The sequence below is a fragment of the Notechis scutatus genome, chromosome 2, assembly GCF_049901735.1.
Source record: "Notechis scutatus isolate UNSWTSFEM ecotype Mainland chromosome 2, rNotScu1.2, whole genome shotgun sequence".
NCBI classification, from domain to species: domain Eukaryota; kingdom Metazoa; phylum Chordata; class Lepidosauria; order Squamata; family Elapidae; genus Notechis; species Notechis scutatus.
The window spans coordinates 141670270-141689205 of NC_142010.1; the positions used below are offsets into that span (position 1 = coordinate 141670270).

Below are 18936 nucleotides of genomic sequence, written 5' to 3' on the forward strand. Positions count from 1 at the left end.
GCCAGTGACTAATTAGGGAAATTAACATGCTCCATAAGAGGATAAAAGGAAACGGCTGGGCTGGTGAAATTCGCCAGAAGCAAAGTGATTAATGGAAGTGAAAACACGACGAGAACTCTTGAGACTTTGAGAATTTATTGCCACGTCAGGATTGCTGGACAGAGTGTGGATTTACTATTGAGGATTGGAATACCTCAATAGTTCTCTTGCGGGGGTTTGTTTTTTGGTTTGTGATATTTTTGGAACTGCTGAATTTCGTTTTGCTCACCTGTAATTAAAGGGGAGACATAACATATAAGGATACCTGAAGAAACCAATAAATGTAATTTATTAGGGACATCTTGTTGAATTATTTATCTGAATCTGTACAGGTTCAAATCCACCTCTGTGCACAAGGCAGAAAACTAAGAAAAGGGATATGGATGCAAAGCAAAAGAAACCTCTTGCCTGGGTCAAATACATTTCACCAAATCATTCACCAAATCACTCCTATTTGCCAGACTTTATTTTGTATGAAGAGCTGCAGAACATAGGTTATTTATTTATTTATTTATTTGTCTTTTATAAGCAGCTCAATTTTTTTAAAAAAAATCTGATATACAGTGCAAAATTTTATTGATTGCATTTTGTCCTATACATCTCCCTGTGAACACTTCCTTGTTTGTTGCTTTTATATACCATATTGTGGCTATTCTGCCTTAGCTATTTTGCCATAGAACAAATCTTGCCCAGCACGTACACCACTCAGGGCAAATTCCACTGAAACTGACAGGATTAACTACAAAAGTCTGTGTCAGCTAGAAACTGTGTATTTGGTATTAGGACATGTCTACCCGAAAACTATCAGTCATGTAGTCTGCTCTTTGTGTCACGTATCTTGGTTGTAATGATTAACTCTGTAACTTCTTTGTTTCCTGCAATCACCCCGCACCCCCGTCTTTGGAATCAGCACAATAAAAGGGGACAGCGCAAAGCAATCGGGGCCGCCGGGACCATTCCATCTGCCCCAGGCGCGATGTGTTTCCTCACCTAAAGAAACTGTTTGTTTTGTGTCTTTTTCTTTGTGCCTTGGCACTCACCCTCGCGAGGGTCCCGCTAAATTATTTCTTGAAAGGAATTCAGCAACAGACTGGAGAATTGAATCAATGGACCGGTCGCTCGACGCGACAACTGGGGGCTCGTCCGGGATCCTTCGATTCGTCCGGGATCCTTCAATTTTCTAGTTTCACGGTGTGACTTCTGTCTAGGGGTGCATCGCCTTCACTCCCATTTCTACGCACCTGGCAAAGGCTCCGACGAACGTAAGTAATGGGCTCCTCACTTTCCAAGGTTTCGTCAGGACATAGGGACGAACTTTACGATTTGGTGAAGAAGGCTAATTCCTTTCAAAAAATCAATGGTACCACTGTGTACCCTATTTCTAAGAAATCTTTAAATAAATTTATAATTTACATAGAGGCACATTGTCCAGCCTATCCCTCTGCGGGAACTCTCCGCCATTCTCTATGGGAAAGATTAGGGAAATATCTACACGAAATTCCTAGAGCTCCCATGGATATACTCATTTCTTGGAGAGCGATAATGGCTGCTATAACCACTGTTTATCCGCCTTCTACTCTTCCTGAAACCTCTTTTTCCCCTGTTTCCTCTGATTCCCCTTCTCCTTCAAAAACTACTAAGCCTCTTGCGGCTCATCTTGACACAATTTCTTCCTTACCCCCTCCGTATCCTGACATTTCTTTCCCTTCTCCTTCCGCTCCTTCTTCTCTTCCTGACCCTTCTCCGATGAAACCTGTGGGAGGTATTATAACTAATCTTCTGTCATCACCTCTGCCTTTAGAAACAGAAGATCCTTCTGCTTATCCTATGACTATTATCCCTGGTGCAGCGGGAGGCAATGTTCACAGCAACATTGAGTTTAAAGTTTTAAAAAATATAAAAGATGCAGTTACAACTTATGGATTACACTCTCCTTTTACTCGGGGAATACTTGATTCTTTGGTCACCGCTAATACTGTTATGTTACTTTATGACTGGAAAATGCTTTTCTCTATGCTTATGACTCCGGCGCAATATGTTGTGTGGCAATCTGAATATGAAAAAGGTGTTGAGGCTGAAATTCGTAGGGGTTTGCCTGCTGGAGTAACTGTAGATCATTTAATGGGAAAAGGTCAATCCTCTACTCTAGCACAACAACAAAATTCCCCCCGTCGCAGTTTTGCCATTATTCATATGTGTGCTATGAATGCCTTAAAGCGAGTGGATGATTCAGATTCGCAGTCCACCCAAGCATTTTTGAAAATTATGCAAAATCCTGATGAGCCATATGCTTCATTCATCAGTCGCCTTCAGACAGCCCTAGATCGACAGATAGATAATTCTACTGCCAAACAAGAGTTACTTATAAAATTGGCTTTTTCCAACGCAAATCATGACTGTCAAAAAATTCTACAGCCAGTCGCTAATAAGCCAGGCGTGACATTGGCTGAGTTTTTACAACTCTGTAGAATTGTAGGAACAACCACTCATAAAATGAATACGCTTGCTACTGCTATCACTGCTTCATTACCGGATCCTAATTCCGCCTCCACTTCTCCTCCCGATGCTTTCGCTGTAACACGCAACGGCAATTGTTTTAACTGTGGCAAGCCCGGACATTTTAAAAATCAATGTCGTATGCCAGGGGGTGGGGCCGCTCTTCGTGGCCAAACCAGAGGTCCACCTCCCTCATCTAAGCCACAAACCATCTGTCCTCGCTGCCGGAAAGGCTATCATTGGGCTTCACAATGTCGTTCTAATCCTCCTCTCTCTCAGCCTTCGGGAAACTAATTGAGGGGTCTTCAGCTAACCCCGCCACAAAGGCTGAATTACCTGCCACAACATTTCCTGTTGTGCTGTTAGAGGATCTTGTGTATGATGATCCTGGCGCTGTTTTCACTCTTCCTTTAACTACAACGCTTTTCAAACCTCTGCCTCCTTCCACACCTGTCTTACTTATTCCCAATTCTTCCCTTACCATAGAGGGTGTGGTTGCTGCTCCTTACTTATATGATTCTTCTGCTCTTAATAATCTTGCTTTGGCTGCAATAGGGGATCGTTGCTTTTCTTTAAAAAAAGGGGACAGTAGTGGCTACGCTTATAATTTTGCCTCTTTTTGAACCTCTCTCCTTGTTTGCATTACAGCAGCCTGTCCAAGCTTCAAAACCCACTCTTTCTGTCACACTCAATGGTCGCATTTTTGATGGTCTGATTGACACCGGTGCAGACGTTTCTGTTATTCGTTCCTCTGAATGGCCCTCTTCTTGGTCTCTCACAGAAGCTTCTTCAGTGCAGGGCGTAGGTGGGGCCCAAGCTGCTAAGGTCAGCTCTCATTGGCTCTCTGCTTCTACTAAGCATTCTACCTTAACTGCTTATCTTAAACCCTATATCCTTCCTCTACATTGTAACCTCTGGGGACGTGATTTACTCTCTCAATTTCAGGCTTATATTCAGCTACCATAGTTTTTCTATCTAAATGTCCATTTCTCCTTTATCCCTTACTCTTAAAACCTCTATTCCTGTTTGGGTGGATCAATGGCCTCTCACCAAAGAAAAATTGGAGGCTTTACATCTTCTTGTCCATCAACAGTTAACAGAGGGACATATTGAATCATCCACCAGTCCTTACAACACCCCTGTCTTTGTCATTAAAAAGAAATCTGGCAAATGGCGCCTCCTTAATGATCTCAGGGTCATTAATTCCATTCTTCAGCCCATGGGACCCCTGCAGTGTGGCCTGCCTAATCCTAATTTGATCCCAGCTGGATTTGATCTCATAATAATAGATTTAAAGGACTGTTTCTTTTCCATACCTCTGGCACAAAAAGATAGGATCATCTTTGCCTTTACAGTACCAGAGCTTAACAACTCTAAACCCACCTCTCGGTATCAATGGAAAGTTCTTCCACAAGGTATGCTAAATTCACCAACTATGTGTCAATTTTTTGTCAATGAGGCTCTGCGGCCTTATCGATCTCAATTTCCTAGTTTTCTTGTATATCATTACATGGATGATATCTTAATTGCTGCCGATGGGCCAAAGGGGACGGTCCAAAAAACCTTCCCGATCCTCTTGACCACATTAGCAAAAGCAGGGTTACATATAGCACCTGAAAAAATCCAGTCTCACTACCCGATGCAATATTTAGGCCACAAGGTTTTAGCTTCCACAGCATCTCCACATATCCCTTCACTCACACTTCCCCAGCCAACCACGCTGGTCCAATTACAGCAGTGCTTGGGGGTTATTAACTGGGCTCGACCATATCTTGCTCTAACCACACATATGCTATCACCACTCTTTCAAGCACTAGTAGGATTGAAAAATCCAGCAGATAAGGTCTATCTTTCAGATCAGCACCTAGAGGCTTTACAACAAGTAAACACAGCCCTAGCCACCCGATGGGTAAACCGTGCACTCACAGACACACCACCTTCTCTTGCTATCCTTTCCACTCATCAACTACTGACTGCAATAATTGTCCAAATATCAGATGCAAGAAATCTTCATATCTTGGAATGGCTACACCTACCACACACTCCAAAAACATCTATTTTTACTAGAGCAGCGCAAATGGCCTCTCTTATAGAAAAAGGGCGTAAGAGAACCAAAGCCCTGATGGGAATGGATATTTTTACATTGTATATTCCTTTTAAGATCACTCAATGGGAACCTCTTTTTCAGACTTCCACAACCCTGCAGGACGCGTTGGAAGATTGGTGTGGCCAAGTGTCGTGCCACCTTCCCTCTGATTCACGACTGCAGGTGTTGGGACAGTTCCTTTTGTTTTACAATCACCTTTTGTCCAACAGCCATTGAAGGAAGGCTTCACTGTATTTACTGATGGTTCAAAAAATATTGGAGCATGTACATGGTACGAAAATGCTCAATGGCATAAACGTTTAACTACTTCACAAACATCAGCACAACAAGCTGAATTAGCTGCCTTCCTATTGGCGTTGTCTCTTTTTCACAACAACCTTTAAATGTAATATCTGATAGCATGTATGTTACCCAGATGGTTGCTCATATTTTCGATGCATATATCTCCCCTGTTACCCCTCCCTCTCTCATGACACTTTTTTGCAGCTTCAGACCCTGTTGAAAAACGAGGGAAACCCTTATTTGTAGCCCATATCAGAAGTCATCAGCAATTGCCTGGATTCCTAGCAGAAGGCAATCATATGGCAGACGAGGCTTGTAAAATTATGGCCTCCTCTCCCCTTCTCCAACAGCCTTCACCTGGGGAGAGTCATGATTATTTTCATCAAAACAGGAAAGCCCTAGTGCGACAATTTGGAATTACATATCAAGAAGCCACGGCAATAATTCAACAATGTCCAACATGTAGCTTGCAGGCCAAAGGTATCCCCGAAGGCGTTAATCCCAGGGGTACTCAAGCCTGTGATACGTGGCAAATGGATATCACTCATTATCCTCCCTTTGCTCCCTGGAAATACATTCATGTATCAGTAGATACTTATTCAGGGTTTATTATAGCTACATTGCAAAGAGGAGAGGCTACCAAAAATGTTATTAATCACTGTATTCGAACATTCGTAACGTTGGGATGTCCAAAAATTCTCAAAACAGATAATGGTCCTGCTTATGTCAGCTCTCCCTTTGCTGAGTTTTGTCATAAATGGGCCATTACCCATAAGTTCGGTTTACCCTTCAACAGCCAAGGTCAAGCGATTGTGGAGAGATCGAACCAAACTTTGAAACAGGCCCTTGATCGGCACTTGGGGAAAAAAGGCTCAGGCCCCCCGAACCTCCCAACGTTGCAAAATATCTTAAATGTTTGTCTTTATACTCTTAACTTTCTCAATCTTACTGGCTCTCCTCCTGCCACGGCGGCTTCCCGCCACTTCACCAAGCCAGTAGTTCCCTCTTCCCGTCCTCTTGTCTATTTCAGACAGCTTCCAGATCCTGCGTGGAAAGGTCCTGCACAGCTCATCACCTGGGGAAAGGGTTACGCTGCTGTCCAACTTCCTGATCGAGTGCTTTGGGTTCCTGCTCGCTGTGTCAGACCTTACCATGGCAAACCTGACTCTGATCCTAATCTTTCTTCTGATATCGATACTTCCTGTCTTTTCTCAATTTAGGGCATCTCCTGATGCTATTTTTGCTTTCCTTGCTGACACTGTTACCTTTGTTTTTAAAGATAATCTCCTTCCTGCATGTAATTATGTTTTCCAACACAACGGTCGTTTCCTTCCTCCTACTTCTGACATAACTGTTCACTATTACTATTCTCCTTGTTTAATCTTTTTAACTATACATGTCACTCCGCTTACTATAGGTTCCTATTCTTGCTTGGGGTTTTTCCACAATCACACCTATTTCAATCACACTGTTCTATTGCTTTCCACTCCTTCAGTGGCATCTCCTCCACTATCCTCCGTTTTCCTTACATTGCCCTCTCTAGCTAATTCTGAGCCACCTTTTCCTGGGGACAAACTACGATGGCATCTTCGTTGCTGCTTTCCACCTTGTGATGTCACCACCTGCATATGGCATCATCCATCTTCCTGGGTTCCTGATCGCTACAAACCACCTGTCGCGCGAAGACGCCACCTCATCTATGACGACACTCATCGCAAGACTACGGCTCTCATTCAAGCTCGCCATCTTCGGTATCCTGCAGTCATCGGTGACAGCTCCATCTCTAACGCCATGGAATGTTTGCAACGCTCTCCAATAAAGAAGAAGGGCACCTTTTGGCGCTGGTTCCATAATGACACACTGCTTGCAGAGGACACTCACTATTCTATTACTTCTTATTTTCATGCCACCACATTAGTCCTATGGAAAGTTCAACCCAGTGACTTTGGACAATACCAATGTGAAATTACAAAAATGGTCAAGGGGTTCGCCACTTCCTCTCGATTGACTCTTACCTTGTTCCAGCAGCCTGCGTTTCATGCTATTCCACGATTTGGCTATCGTCGCACTCCTCGAAGCATACAATCATCTTCTACAAATGAACATCAACCTCAAACTTATACCTGGACTATCCTTGACTTTCAAGGAAAAATTTTAAATACCACCACTAACTATACTCGATGGCCATGGTTTCCTCCGCTTTTCATGGATTTTGCTGAAATGGGAACAGGAATCGAAAAATTCGCAGACAAAAAATTGCAAGCTGATACATGGGACAAGCAAGGCTCCTGCTCTCCAGCACCTGCTGACAACTATAGACTATATTTTTGCCCTGCCCACAGTACTGGCACTTCTCGTTCCGCCTGCGGTGGGGTAGTTGACAGATATTGTAAAAATGGAGTTGTGTATCCACAGGTCATATCTGGTGGGAAGCACCTACCAAAAATGACTATATCCATATTACCCGTGCCCAAGCACAGCCTCCCTGCTCTCCATGGCCTTGTTGCGGACAGAGAATGAATCCACTCATAATCACTTTTACTGCACAAGGAAAGACACTTGCAAAAAAACAATGGATGGTTGGGTTTACTTGGGGAGGGTGTCAGTGGGATGGTCAAGGAGATGAAGGGAATGTTTTTACAATTCGCCTCTCGATATCCATGTCCACTTATGATGTTGGTCCCAATCCCAATTTGAAATCAATCTTTCTACAAAAACCCAATATCCAGGTGAATCCATTAGTACAGTTGGTCAATTCTTCTTTCACATTGCTAGCAACTACACTTAATGATTCATCCAAAACTGATCAATGTTGGCTTTGCTTATCTGAATTGCCACCATTCTACGATGCAGTAGCTTCCAATGAACCCATTAGTAACTCCACCAGTGACACACAATGCCGATGGAACACTTCCTCCATCACTATCACTGACATAGTCGGTCGGGGATGTTGCCTAGGACACATCCCTGCCAATTACTCCCACTATTGTCAGAATGTTTCATCAGGGTATCACTGTAATGTATATCTACCAAAAGAAAGATCAAACCTTAACATTGGAGGCTACGGTCCTCTGTACACCACCTCCAATGGCAATATCACGGCTCGCCTCAAGGGCCAATTCTTTATCCCAGGTAATAATTCTGTATGGGCCTGCTCCATAGGAGCCACCGCTTGTGCACATGGTGATGTTCTTATTGCTCAGGGATCCTTTTGCATTCAGGTAAAATTGCTCCCAAAGATCACTTTTTATCCAGGGCCGGAACTTGTTAACGAACTTGAACCTCCACAATTCCCCCTTCGTCAGAAACGAGAAGTCATAACAGCTGTAACACTATCTGTATTGCTGGGTCTTGGAGCCACTGGTGCAGCCACTGGAGTAGCGGCTCTAGCTGTTGGTCATCAACAGTTAGCAACCCTCAGTTTACAAATAGATGAAGATCTCAAACGCATAGAGACTTCAATTTCTGCTCTCCAAACTTCTCTCTCATCTCTAGCTGAAGTGACCCTTCAGAACAGAAGAGGTCTAGATTTGTTATTTCTAAACAAAGGGGGATTATGTGTAGCAATAAAGGAAGAATGTTGTTTTTATGCTGATCATTCAGGAATTGTCAAAGATTCCATGGCTGAATTACGTAAACGTTTGAAGGATAGAGAGAATGAACGACAACAAGGTCAGCCATGGTATCAAGGCATGTTTAATTTTTCTCCCTGGTTAACCACCCTATTGTCTGCCCTAATAGGTCCTCTTGTGCTATTGCTTCTTGCCTGTACTATTGGCCCATGTGTACTAGGATGCTTACTTACCTTTTTGAAAGATAGTTTGAATACCCTTGATAATGAAGTTAACAATACTCAAAAATCGGTTAGCTTTCTCACATCTATCATTGCATCAAAAGATCTTGCCAAAAAACCCTTGCTGGAATGGTCCTCTGACCTAGAGTCAGAGGAGGAAATAGACACTACTAACTCCTTTTCTCCCAAAGAAATTTTGTTAACTCTGCCCAGCCACGATTCGGGGGATGAGGACTTTTCCTCGTATGAGTTGGTTCTGCAAGGCATCAACAAACCGAAGGGTTTGTTGCCACCTTATGGGACTACTCGGGAGGAGAAAGGACTCTACCTAGAATCATGAGCACAAAAATAAAGAAAAGGAGGAATTGTGGCTATTCTGCCTTAGCTATTTTGCCATAGAACAAATCTTGCCCAGCACGTACACCACTCAGGGCAAATTCCACTGAAACTGACAGGATTAACTACAAAAGTCTGTGCCAGCTAGAAACTGTGTATTTGGTATTAGGACATGTCTACCCGAAAACTATCAGTCATGTAGTCTGCTCTTTGTGTCACGTATCTTGGTTGTAATGATTAACGTAACTTGGTTGTAATGAGTAACTTCTTTGTTTCCTGCAATCACCCCGCACCCCCGTCTTTGGAATCAGCACAATAAAAGGGGACAGCGCAAAGCAATCGGGGCCGCCGGGACCATTCCATCTGCCCCAGGCGCGATGTGTTTCCTCACCTAAAGAAACTGTTTGTTTTGTGTCTTTTTCTTTGTGCCTTGGCACTCACCCTCGCGAGGGTCCCGCTAAATTATTTCTTGAAAGGAATTCAGCAACAGACTGGAGAATTGAATCAACGGACCGGTCGCTCGACGCGACACCATATAAAATACTCTACCTGACTCTGTGGTTTCTTCCCCAAACCCCCAAAACTTTAACCTTAGACTGTCTACTATTGACCTCACTCCTTTCTTAAGAGGTCTGTAGGGGGTGTGCATAAGCGCACCAATGTGCCTACCGTCCCTGTCCTATTGTTGTTTTTTTCTTATATGTATCCATTTCATGTATCCATCACTATGTTTATACTTATACCTGTTATCTTATAATTGCTTGACAAAATTAAAAAAAAATGGAGATAGATTTTCAAAACCCTGAATTCTGCATCCTGTATCACACCTTAACTACTTTTTGTACATAAGAAGTATCATAATAAACTACTTTTTGTACCTAAGAAATATAAGAAGAGCTGTGGTGGCACAGTGGTTAGAACACAGTATTGCAAGTTAATTGTGCCAAATGTTAGAAGTTCGCTTCTCACTGGCTCAAGATTGACTCAGCTTTCCATCTTGCTGAGGTCAGTAAAATGAGAACCCAGATTGTTGGGGACAATATGCTGACTCTGTAAACCGTTTAGAGGGGGCTGTAAAGCATTATGAAGTGGTATATAAGTCTAAGTACTGTTGCTACTGCTATCATAACATACACATGAAGCTCTGTGTTTTTCCTGCTGAAATGGTATGCAGAGAGAAGATGCCTACACTTGAGCATCATGTGTGTCCAGGGCAACTATTTCTTCAGCATACAAACTGATGTTTCTCGATTTGACCCTATGTACGTTCAACCATTCCTTTGCTTTTTCCCCCCATTCCAGGGAAGATAAGCCCTCCTGAATTCTCAACCTACTTATATTTTCTCTTCTGCCCTACTTTGATCTACAGAAAGAGCTATCCAAGGTAACTCCTTGCATATTGTCCTTCTCTTTTGGGGCTCCCTGGTTTCTCAGCTCTATGAGAAAAATAATAGGAAAAATGGGTTTCAGGAGCTATGACCCATGCCCCCCCAGAACAATGTTGTAACCATTGTATTTCCCAAGAAAAGAGAACTGCTCTCATCCTATCTCAACCTTATTCCTACTTCTTTCCTTATAGAGATCCATACATCCGCTGGAGTTACGTCATCCAAAAACTGGTTGAGGTGAGAGAAACACATTAAGTTTCCATTGGCTGGTTGGTTTTATTAGGCCTCTCTGGATTAGAAATGTGCCTGGAGACTGTTGGATTTTCCCATAAATCTTAGATGGACCGGAACCCTAATGTGTCTTAGCCAGCCAAAGTAGTAAATAGCAGTAATTGTTTAAGTAGCCCTGAGTGACCAAAGGCCACCATTTAAGTTTCCCAGAGTTCTCTAGCCTTGAGTGAATGAGATATAACATTTGTTCTGAGTCATCTTTGATGCAAAAAAGGTCACTTCCCTAAGAAATGTTCAATTTAAAACTTTAGACGCAATGTACATATTTTCAAATATCTCCCATAGGAAAACAAAAGGAAAAAGGGGTTTGAAAGAGAGCAGAGTTGATGGGAGTGAGTGGTGCAGAAATCTGTGACAGATTGACTAAAACTAAACTGAAGAAGGGCTGGTGTTGGAAGACAGCATTTGGGCATTGTACTGTAGGATGTTAAAATGGCAGCCAAATCCAGCTTCTGAGATCATAGACCAGAAGAAGGTTTTTCTTAATCATAGCCGAGAGCTGGCAACCAGTATGTCTTGCCAGGACCCTGAGATGTCGGTAGATCACTAAGGTAGAGTTTTTTCTCTCTGTCCCACAGTTCCTGGCATGTATATACTTTGTGAATTTCCTCATGAAATACTATTTCATCTCTAACTTCAGCAACATGCATAAGCAACCCTTCACCATCAAAATCCAGCTGCTCTCCATCTTTGATTCAGTAATGCCCGGTATGTGGAAACAATTTCTGTAATGGGATTAAGTGGTAAGGCCATTTTGTTCTTCTTCCACTCGGAAACTTTAATTTCTCATCCAAAATGCTTCTTCAGTTCATTTTCAGAACTGAAGAAGCTTCTTGGATGAGAAGTGAAACATTTTCAAGGAAAAAAACAAGAAAGTCAAATTGCCTTTTGTAAAGCACCTTTGAGACAATAATGACCTAGATGATTGAGAATCTCTATAGACATTCCATTTAGGATACTAGCCTAAAAGTCTAACTTGATTTACAATAGTCTGCCTTAAATCTGTAACAATAACTCAGTTTTTAAAATCTCTTCTCTCTCCCAAAAGTGGGAAGAACTAATGTATTTCTTTACCTCTCTCATTCAGTGATATCTATTTTATTCGTGGTCTTCTATTTCTTCCTGGACTGCTGGCATAACATATTTGCTGAGATCCTGCGCTTTGCAGACCGTTCTTTCTACAAGGTGATAACAAGGGGGAGGGGGAGGAGGTTGCAAGAAAGATATGAGGAGTCTGGATATACTTGAATCGTCCATTGGCCATGAAGAATAGTTAGAAAAACTTTAAAAAGAGTTCTGAGATGTTATGGCTCTGAAAGTAAAGCAAATTTCAACTTGGTAAAACAACTACATTGAAGAAGTTGACACTGAAGTATCCGATTGCTTGTAATCAAAGTAATAAATATTTATTTATTTTATTTTTTATTTTATTTGGTTTGTCAATTGCTTACAAGATAATAGGTATAAGTAAAAACATAGTTATGAATACATGGATACATATAAGAAAAATAAAAGAAACAATAGGACAGGGATGGTAGGCACGTTGGTGCGCTTATACACACCCCCTACAGACCTCTTAGGAAAGGGGTGAGGTCAATAGTAGAAAGTTTAAGGTTAAAGTTTTTGGGGTTTGGGGAAGAAACCACAGAGTCAGGTAGAGTATTCCAGACATTGATCACTCTGTTGCTGAAGTCGTATTTCCTGCAATCTAGTTTGGTGCGATTAACCTTGAGTTTGTATCTATTGTTTGCTCTTGTATTGATATGGTTGAAGCTGAAGTATTCATTGACAGGTAGGATATTGCAATGTATGATTTTATATACTATACTTAGATCGGAGCGAAGGTGGCATAGTTCTAGGTTTTCTAGGTCTAGAATTTCAAGTCTGGTGGCATAAGGTATTCTGCAACGAGTAGAGGAGTGGAGAACTCTTCTTGTGAAATATTCCTGGACTTTCGCAACTGTGTTAATATCAGATATGCAATGCGGGTTCCAGACTGATGAGCTGTATTCGAGTATTGGTCTAAGAAATGTTTTGTACGCTCTAGTTATTAGTGTAATATTACCAGAGAAAAAGTTACATAAGATTAGGTTAACAACTCTTAATGCCTTTTTGGCTATGTAGTTACAGTGGGCTCTAGCACTTAGATCATTAGAGATGAGTACTCCAAGGTCCTTGACAGAGTTTAGATCATCAGCAAGGTCTTGACTATTCAGCCTGTATTTTATTTTCTGATTATTATTTTTTTGCCAATATGTAAGACAGAGCATTTGTTTGTTAAGATTTGAAGTTGCCATTTGTTTGACCATTCTGATACATAGTTGAGGTCTTTTTTAAGGGTAGCAGTATTGTCTGTGGTGTTAAATAGCTTTACATCATCAGCGAAGAGGATGCAGTTGCTCTTAATATGATCACAGAGGTCATTTATGTAGAGCAGGGGTGTCCAACCTTGGCAACTTTAAGACTTGTGGACTTCAACTCCCAGAATTCCTCAGCCACAAGTCTTAAAGTTGCCAAGGTTGGACACCCCTGATGTAGAGTATGAAGAGAGTTGGTCCTAGAACACTGCCTTGGGGGACACCACTGTTGACAGGTACAGAGTTTGATAGTACGCTCCCAATTTGGACCATTTGTTGTCTGTTTGACAGGAATGCTTCTATCCAGTTATGCAAGTGTCCAGAGATATCATAAGATTTTAGTTTTAGGAGTAGTTTGTCATGTACCACTGAATCAAAGGCTTTACAGAAGTCTATGTAGATTGCATCTATTGCTTTGCCCTGATCGAGTTGTGTAGTCCATATGTTTTTGCAGTGTAAGAGTTGCAGATTGCAGGATAGTTTTTTTCTGAAACCAAATTGTTTATTAGAGAGTAGGTTGTTTGTCTCTAAGTGGAGGATAATGGATTGGTTAAAAATTGATTCCATGACTTTACAGGTGATGCAGCATAAAGAGATTGGTCTGTGATTTTCAACTAGGCTGGGGTCTCCCTTTTTGAAGATGGGGATGACCGTGCCTTGTGACCAAAGTTTTGGCAAGGAGCTGGTCCTGAAAGATTTTTCAAAGATTAAGCTTAGAGGTTCGGCTATAGCAGTGGATAGCTTTTTTAAGAAGTAGGCACATATTCCGTCTGGTCCAATAGATAGAGATGGTTTTAGATTGCGTACTACTTTTTCAACATTGTCTTCTGTAAAATCGATATGTATTAGATCATTGTAGTTATCTGTGGTTCGACTAGGAAATACTGGGCATGATCCATTGCTGTTTACCAATACTGAGCCAAAGAATGTGTTAAAGAGGTTGGCTTTAATGGTGTCATCATTGCAGTCTTTACCATTAGGTCCTTTCAGGGGTGGGATGGACCTTGAGTCTTTTAGTTTGTTGTTCACAAAATTGTAGAAAGCGCGGGTGGAATTGGGGCGTAGAAGGCTTTCCTCTTGTTTAATGTGATCATTGGTGCCTTCAGTCTTTATCTGGTGGCATATATTTTTGTATCAGCTTTTGAAGTTGGCAACGTGACCAGATTTGTTTTTCCGCCAAAGTGATCTCTTTTTGGATTGAAGCTTCCTTATTGTTATGGGTAATCTGTTTTTTCTGGTTTTTGGAGTTGTTATATGTACATATAGTTTGATGACTCTTTTGACTTCAAGTAAAAATATGTTGTAATGGTCTTCAACAGTATTGCATCCAGTGAATAGAAATTGCCAATCAAGGGATGAGAGATCGTTGTCTATAAGATCATAGTTGCCTTTTTTGAAGTTATAATTGGGGATCACATTGTTGTGTTGATTTTTGTGTGGACATATGTTGAGACAAAAGTCAATCATATTGTGGTCACTGTTGGAAAAGGGTTCTTTAATTTGTATTCCGTAAATTGAATTCAAACTATTGCAGAAGATGAGATCGAGGCACTTGTTAAGTCTAGTATTGTTGTTTACTAGTTGTTCCAGTCCCAGGTTTGTTACAGCATTGTAGAAGGTTGCATATATCAGGCATGATATTCCCCTCCGAAAAAAAAATCTGAAAAGTAGCCAGGGATGCAGGGGTTACCTAAGCACCCGCCGCGGACCGCGCAGAGCCCCGGTGGGAATTAAATTGCCAACGCCCCCTTTAAGCTTTAGCAGAGTAAAGTAATCAAAAGTGATTTTTCAAGGTGAGTCTGCATGATAGTTTTATTAATTGACAAAAAATAATAATAAAAAGCACCATGAGAATGCTCTCCGGCAAAGGATTTCACATTTAAAAAATAAAACAAACAAACAAACACAACAAACAAACCCTGCTTAACAGACAGAAAAACAGCCACAATGCTTCATATCTAATTGGACTTTTTCTTTGTTCCCTTTCCTTTGATCAGCATTGCTTCTCTATGCTTCTTTCTAGCTAGTTGAGCTGATAGCATAACTTTGAGTCTGGCCTGTCTTTTAGCTACAGTTGTCTTCCTCTTCAGTTCCAGATTGGCCCTCTTTGCTGCAAGATTGGACCTCCAGAGGTTTTTCTTTAAAGCCCCTTCTCGATTCATGGAGGACCGTGGGGTTGCTCTGATGCACGTCGGTTTCCCCTACCGGCGGGTCCTCCTTTCGTGCGGAGGGCTGCGGGGGAAGGCGCTCGCCCGAGAGGATCTCTCCCTCTCTCTCCCTGCAAGGTCAACGTCTGCGCTGCAGAGGAGAGGGCAGGAGGTTCCTCCTGCTTGCTGTGAGGTGAGGAAGCCGCGGCTCGCCCGGCGAGATTTGGGAACGAGGGGCAGGAGGAGGCACGCACACACCTGCAGCTCACTTTCCCAGCTCTGCCCAGCCCTCGTGGCTCTGGCGCGGCCCCGGCGGGCAGTGAGCGCCTCCCCGGCGGACCCTCCGCTCATCTTGCCAGGGCCGCGGCAGAGTTGCGAGGGCTGGGCAGAGCTGGGAAAGTGAGCCGCGGGTGTGTGCGTGCCTCCTCCTGCCCCTCGTTCCCAAATCTCGCCGGGCGAGCCGCAGCTTCCTCACCTCTCAGCAAGCAGGAGGAACCTCCTGTCCTCTCCTCCGCAGCGCAGACGTTGACCTTGCAGGGAGAGAGAGGGAGAGATCCTCTCAGGCGAGCGCCTTCCCCCGCAGCCCTCCGCACGAAAGGAGGACCCACCGGTAGGAGAAACCGAGCCGCGGAGGCGGGAAGGACGGGCTGGCGGGCGCTAACCTCGCTCGTTCTCCCTGCGTCGGGCTAAGGGTGGTTTCCGCTGCGAGCGGCTCAAATCCCAGGGCGCCTTCCGCCTTCTCCTGGAGCAGCCCAGCCTCGCCTTTCTCCGTTCTCCCCCTCCCCAAACCCGGACTAATTCCAAGCCTCTGGAGTGCAACGAGCGTTCAAACCCACTTTGCAACGAGGTTCGCTTCCTTCTCGCATTCGCTCCCGCATCTCCACCACCTGCCCCACGCGCGCTCTTTCGGGGCCAGCCAAAAGAGACACAGCGCCGCGCGCCAAGAAATCGCACACACACACACCAACACCCTTCCTTTCCAGCCAGTGGTGTGGATCAGCTCCGGAGCTGGGCAGCTGCTTCCCTGCTCCTGACTCAGGGGGCCTCCGAGGGGAGAGGAAGGAGGGGAAGGGTGGCGGGGGGGGGCGCGATGAAAAATTGGAATTCCGATTTTAATTGGAAGAATATCATGTATGATATATGGGTTCAGTTTTACATTCGTTTAGGGTCCAGTTAATGTGAGGTAGATTGAAGTCACCAAAAAAGATAAAAGTGTGTGGGCAGGATGTTGCCCATGTTAGTAGTGAATTTATCTTGTTTACGTGTTCAATGTCATAATCAGGCTCTGTAACATAGGAAGAATCGAAATGTGATATTTAAGGACAGTTCACAGACGATGGTCTCAAAAAGAGAAAGCTCTTGAGTAACTTGGATGTTTTTTAGATGTAAGGACTTTTTATAGAAAATAGCAACACCACCTCCTCTACGGATTTCACGATCTGATCGGTAAGCATGATAATCTCTTACTGTGGTAATGGAGTCAGGGAGAGATGCGTTGAGCCATGTTTCACAGACAAATATGATGTCGAATTTAGCCATATTTAGTAAGAGGAGAAAATCAGGTATTTTATTCACAAGGCTTCTTGCATTGAGTAGCTTGCATTTAAGGCCAGTTGGAGTTGGAGTTGAGGTAGTTAGGGGCGTGCATGCCTAATTTTGATTTAGCAATTGGTTGCAGTTACAACTATGATAATAAAGTTATGATCAATCCTCACATTTACAACCTCTGCAGGTCTGTAAAGCAAAACAAATAGAACTAAGATTGCAAGCATGTTTTATCCATACTAATTGTTTTAATGGGCTGGTAAAATATTTTAATTTTTGCTAGTATCATATGGCACCAGAGTCACTTTAGGTGAGATCGGCAGCTATGTAAATTCGACAATAAATAAATTTGGCAAATAAATAACATAACTGTTTCACTTAATGACCACTTAATAACTTTATTGCTGCTCCCAATTTTCATTAAATGAAGGCTCCTGTAGAAACATGTATGTTTAGGGAGTATACGAAATCAAATAACGTGTTCTGAAAGACTTTGCAAGATCCCACGTGATGGTTCATTCCTTCCCTCCCCACAGCTGAAATCTAACTTTTCATGCCCCCCTTGACCCTCCCCGACCCTTAATCTCACCATAACACCCAGGACGCCTCCTTGCTCTCTCATACCTGACAATAGGCACTTACCTGCCTGTTTGAGAGTTGCAATTTCCCACTGGTTTCCCCACTGACTTAGTGATGGACATTCTAATCCCAATTGCCCTTGTAACTCAAGGACTACCCGTACACAGGAAATTTAGAGGGGATTGTCTCTTTGCTGGCCAAAATACATTGATGTTCCAGTTTCAAGCCTGGCATTTCTGTGTTTTTCATGCTCTTTATTTCATTCTTCCTGCCTAGGACTGGTGGAATTCCACAGCATTCTCGACATTCTTTCGGTCATGGAATGTGATTGTACACGATTGGTTGTACTACTATATTTATCAAGATTTTCTGTGGGAAGGTAAGGCTATAATGGGCTGTGAGAATAATCTTTGGGGGCAGAACTGCAGCCAGGGCAATGATCAAGAGGAGATGTCTCATCTCAGAGCAGGAATGGGGGTAGAATAACATCTCAGAAGAGATTCTCCCTTGTTGTTCAGAAAATAAAGGCTGGGAGGGGGGGTGTTTCAGACTTGCCAGATTCTGTCTCTGTAACCTTATAATAAAAGTACTATTATTTGGATTGGTTTACTGTGTGGAGCACCTGAAAAGTCTGACATGCTTGCCAAACCCACCCTATATTGCCCCATAGAGTAAACCTGTTGCATGTAATTTCTCTGTGCCTGTCCTAATTGTTTATTGGTGATCACCAAGATGAAGTCTATGATTCACCTGTGCTCCTTCTCTTCCAGCTGATTGGAGAGAGAGCCCGAGATGGAGCTATGCTCATCGTCTTCCTTTTGTCAGCCATTTCCCATGAATATATACTCACCTTGTCTTTTGGCTTCTTCTATCCTGTCTTGCTTGTGCTGTTTGCTGGGACTGGAGGCAAGTAGCCCCTCAGGAAATGGACTGAACCTTTCCTCAGAAGACTCAAGCAAGGCCCGTAAAACATAATGTGGCATGGATTATTCCTGGTGAACCTTCTTTCATTCTGTTCTGCCCTCCTCTGGTTTGGGGTTTCCACATTTCTCAATTGGCACACATTCATGTCCTTTTTGGTACAATTTTTTTACCGCTGGTAGGTTGGATTTGCTCCAACTCTATTCAAAATATATTAAGCCATTGGCCAAGGTCTTATGATGAATCTTGTGATCCTTACCCATCCATCACAAGACCACCAATTTTTTGACTCACACCTGACCCATCACAGGACCCATCACTAGAACCTGACCTGACATGACCTCACCATCACAATGCCTGCTGACAACATGGAAACCTTATAAGCACAATACTGACACTGACACCCCCTAAATTCCACTGAAGATGGAAACCAGCCCACAAGCTCAGAGAATGACCTTCCACCCCACAACTCATGTACTCCGATTTACTATTATTATAATTTCCAGTATGCCTTTGGACATCTTGGCTATGGAACCCTGGGTATCGGTACCCTAGATGAGTGGAGCTTTTCAAATTGAGAAAGACTAGCTAAGGAAAGATTGAAGACATTATCCTGCCCCCTCCCCCAACCAGTATTTCTCAATCTTGGTGACTT

General features: G+C 42.9%; 1 protein-coding gene across 1 annotated transcript in view; it reads left to right on the forward strand.

The window, feature by feature from the left end:
- The first annotated feature begins 11376 nt into the window (after positions 1-11376).
- SOAT2 (sterol O-acyltransferase 2) overlaps positions 11377-18936 on the forward strand; it is a 27905-nt gene continuing 20345 nt past the window's right edge. Inside the window, exon 1 of the mRNA XM_087954197.1 lies at positions 11377-11440. Coding sequence (XP_087810323.1) covers positions 11377-11440 — 64 coding nt within the window. The remainder of the gene's footprint in view (positions 11441-18936) is intronic.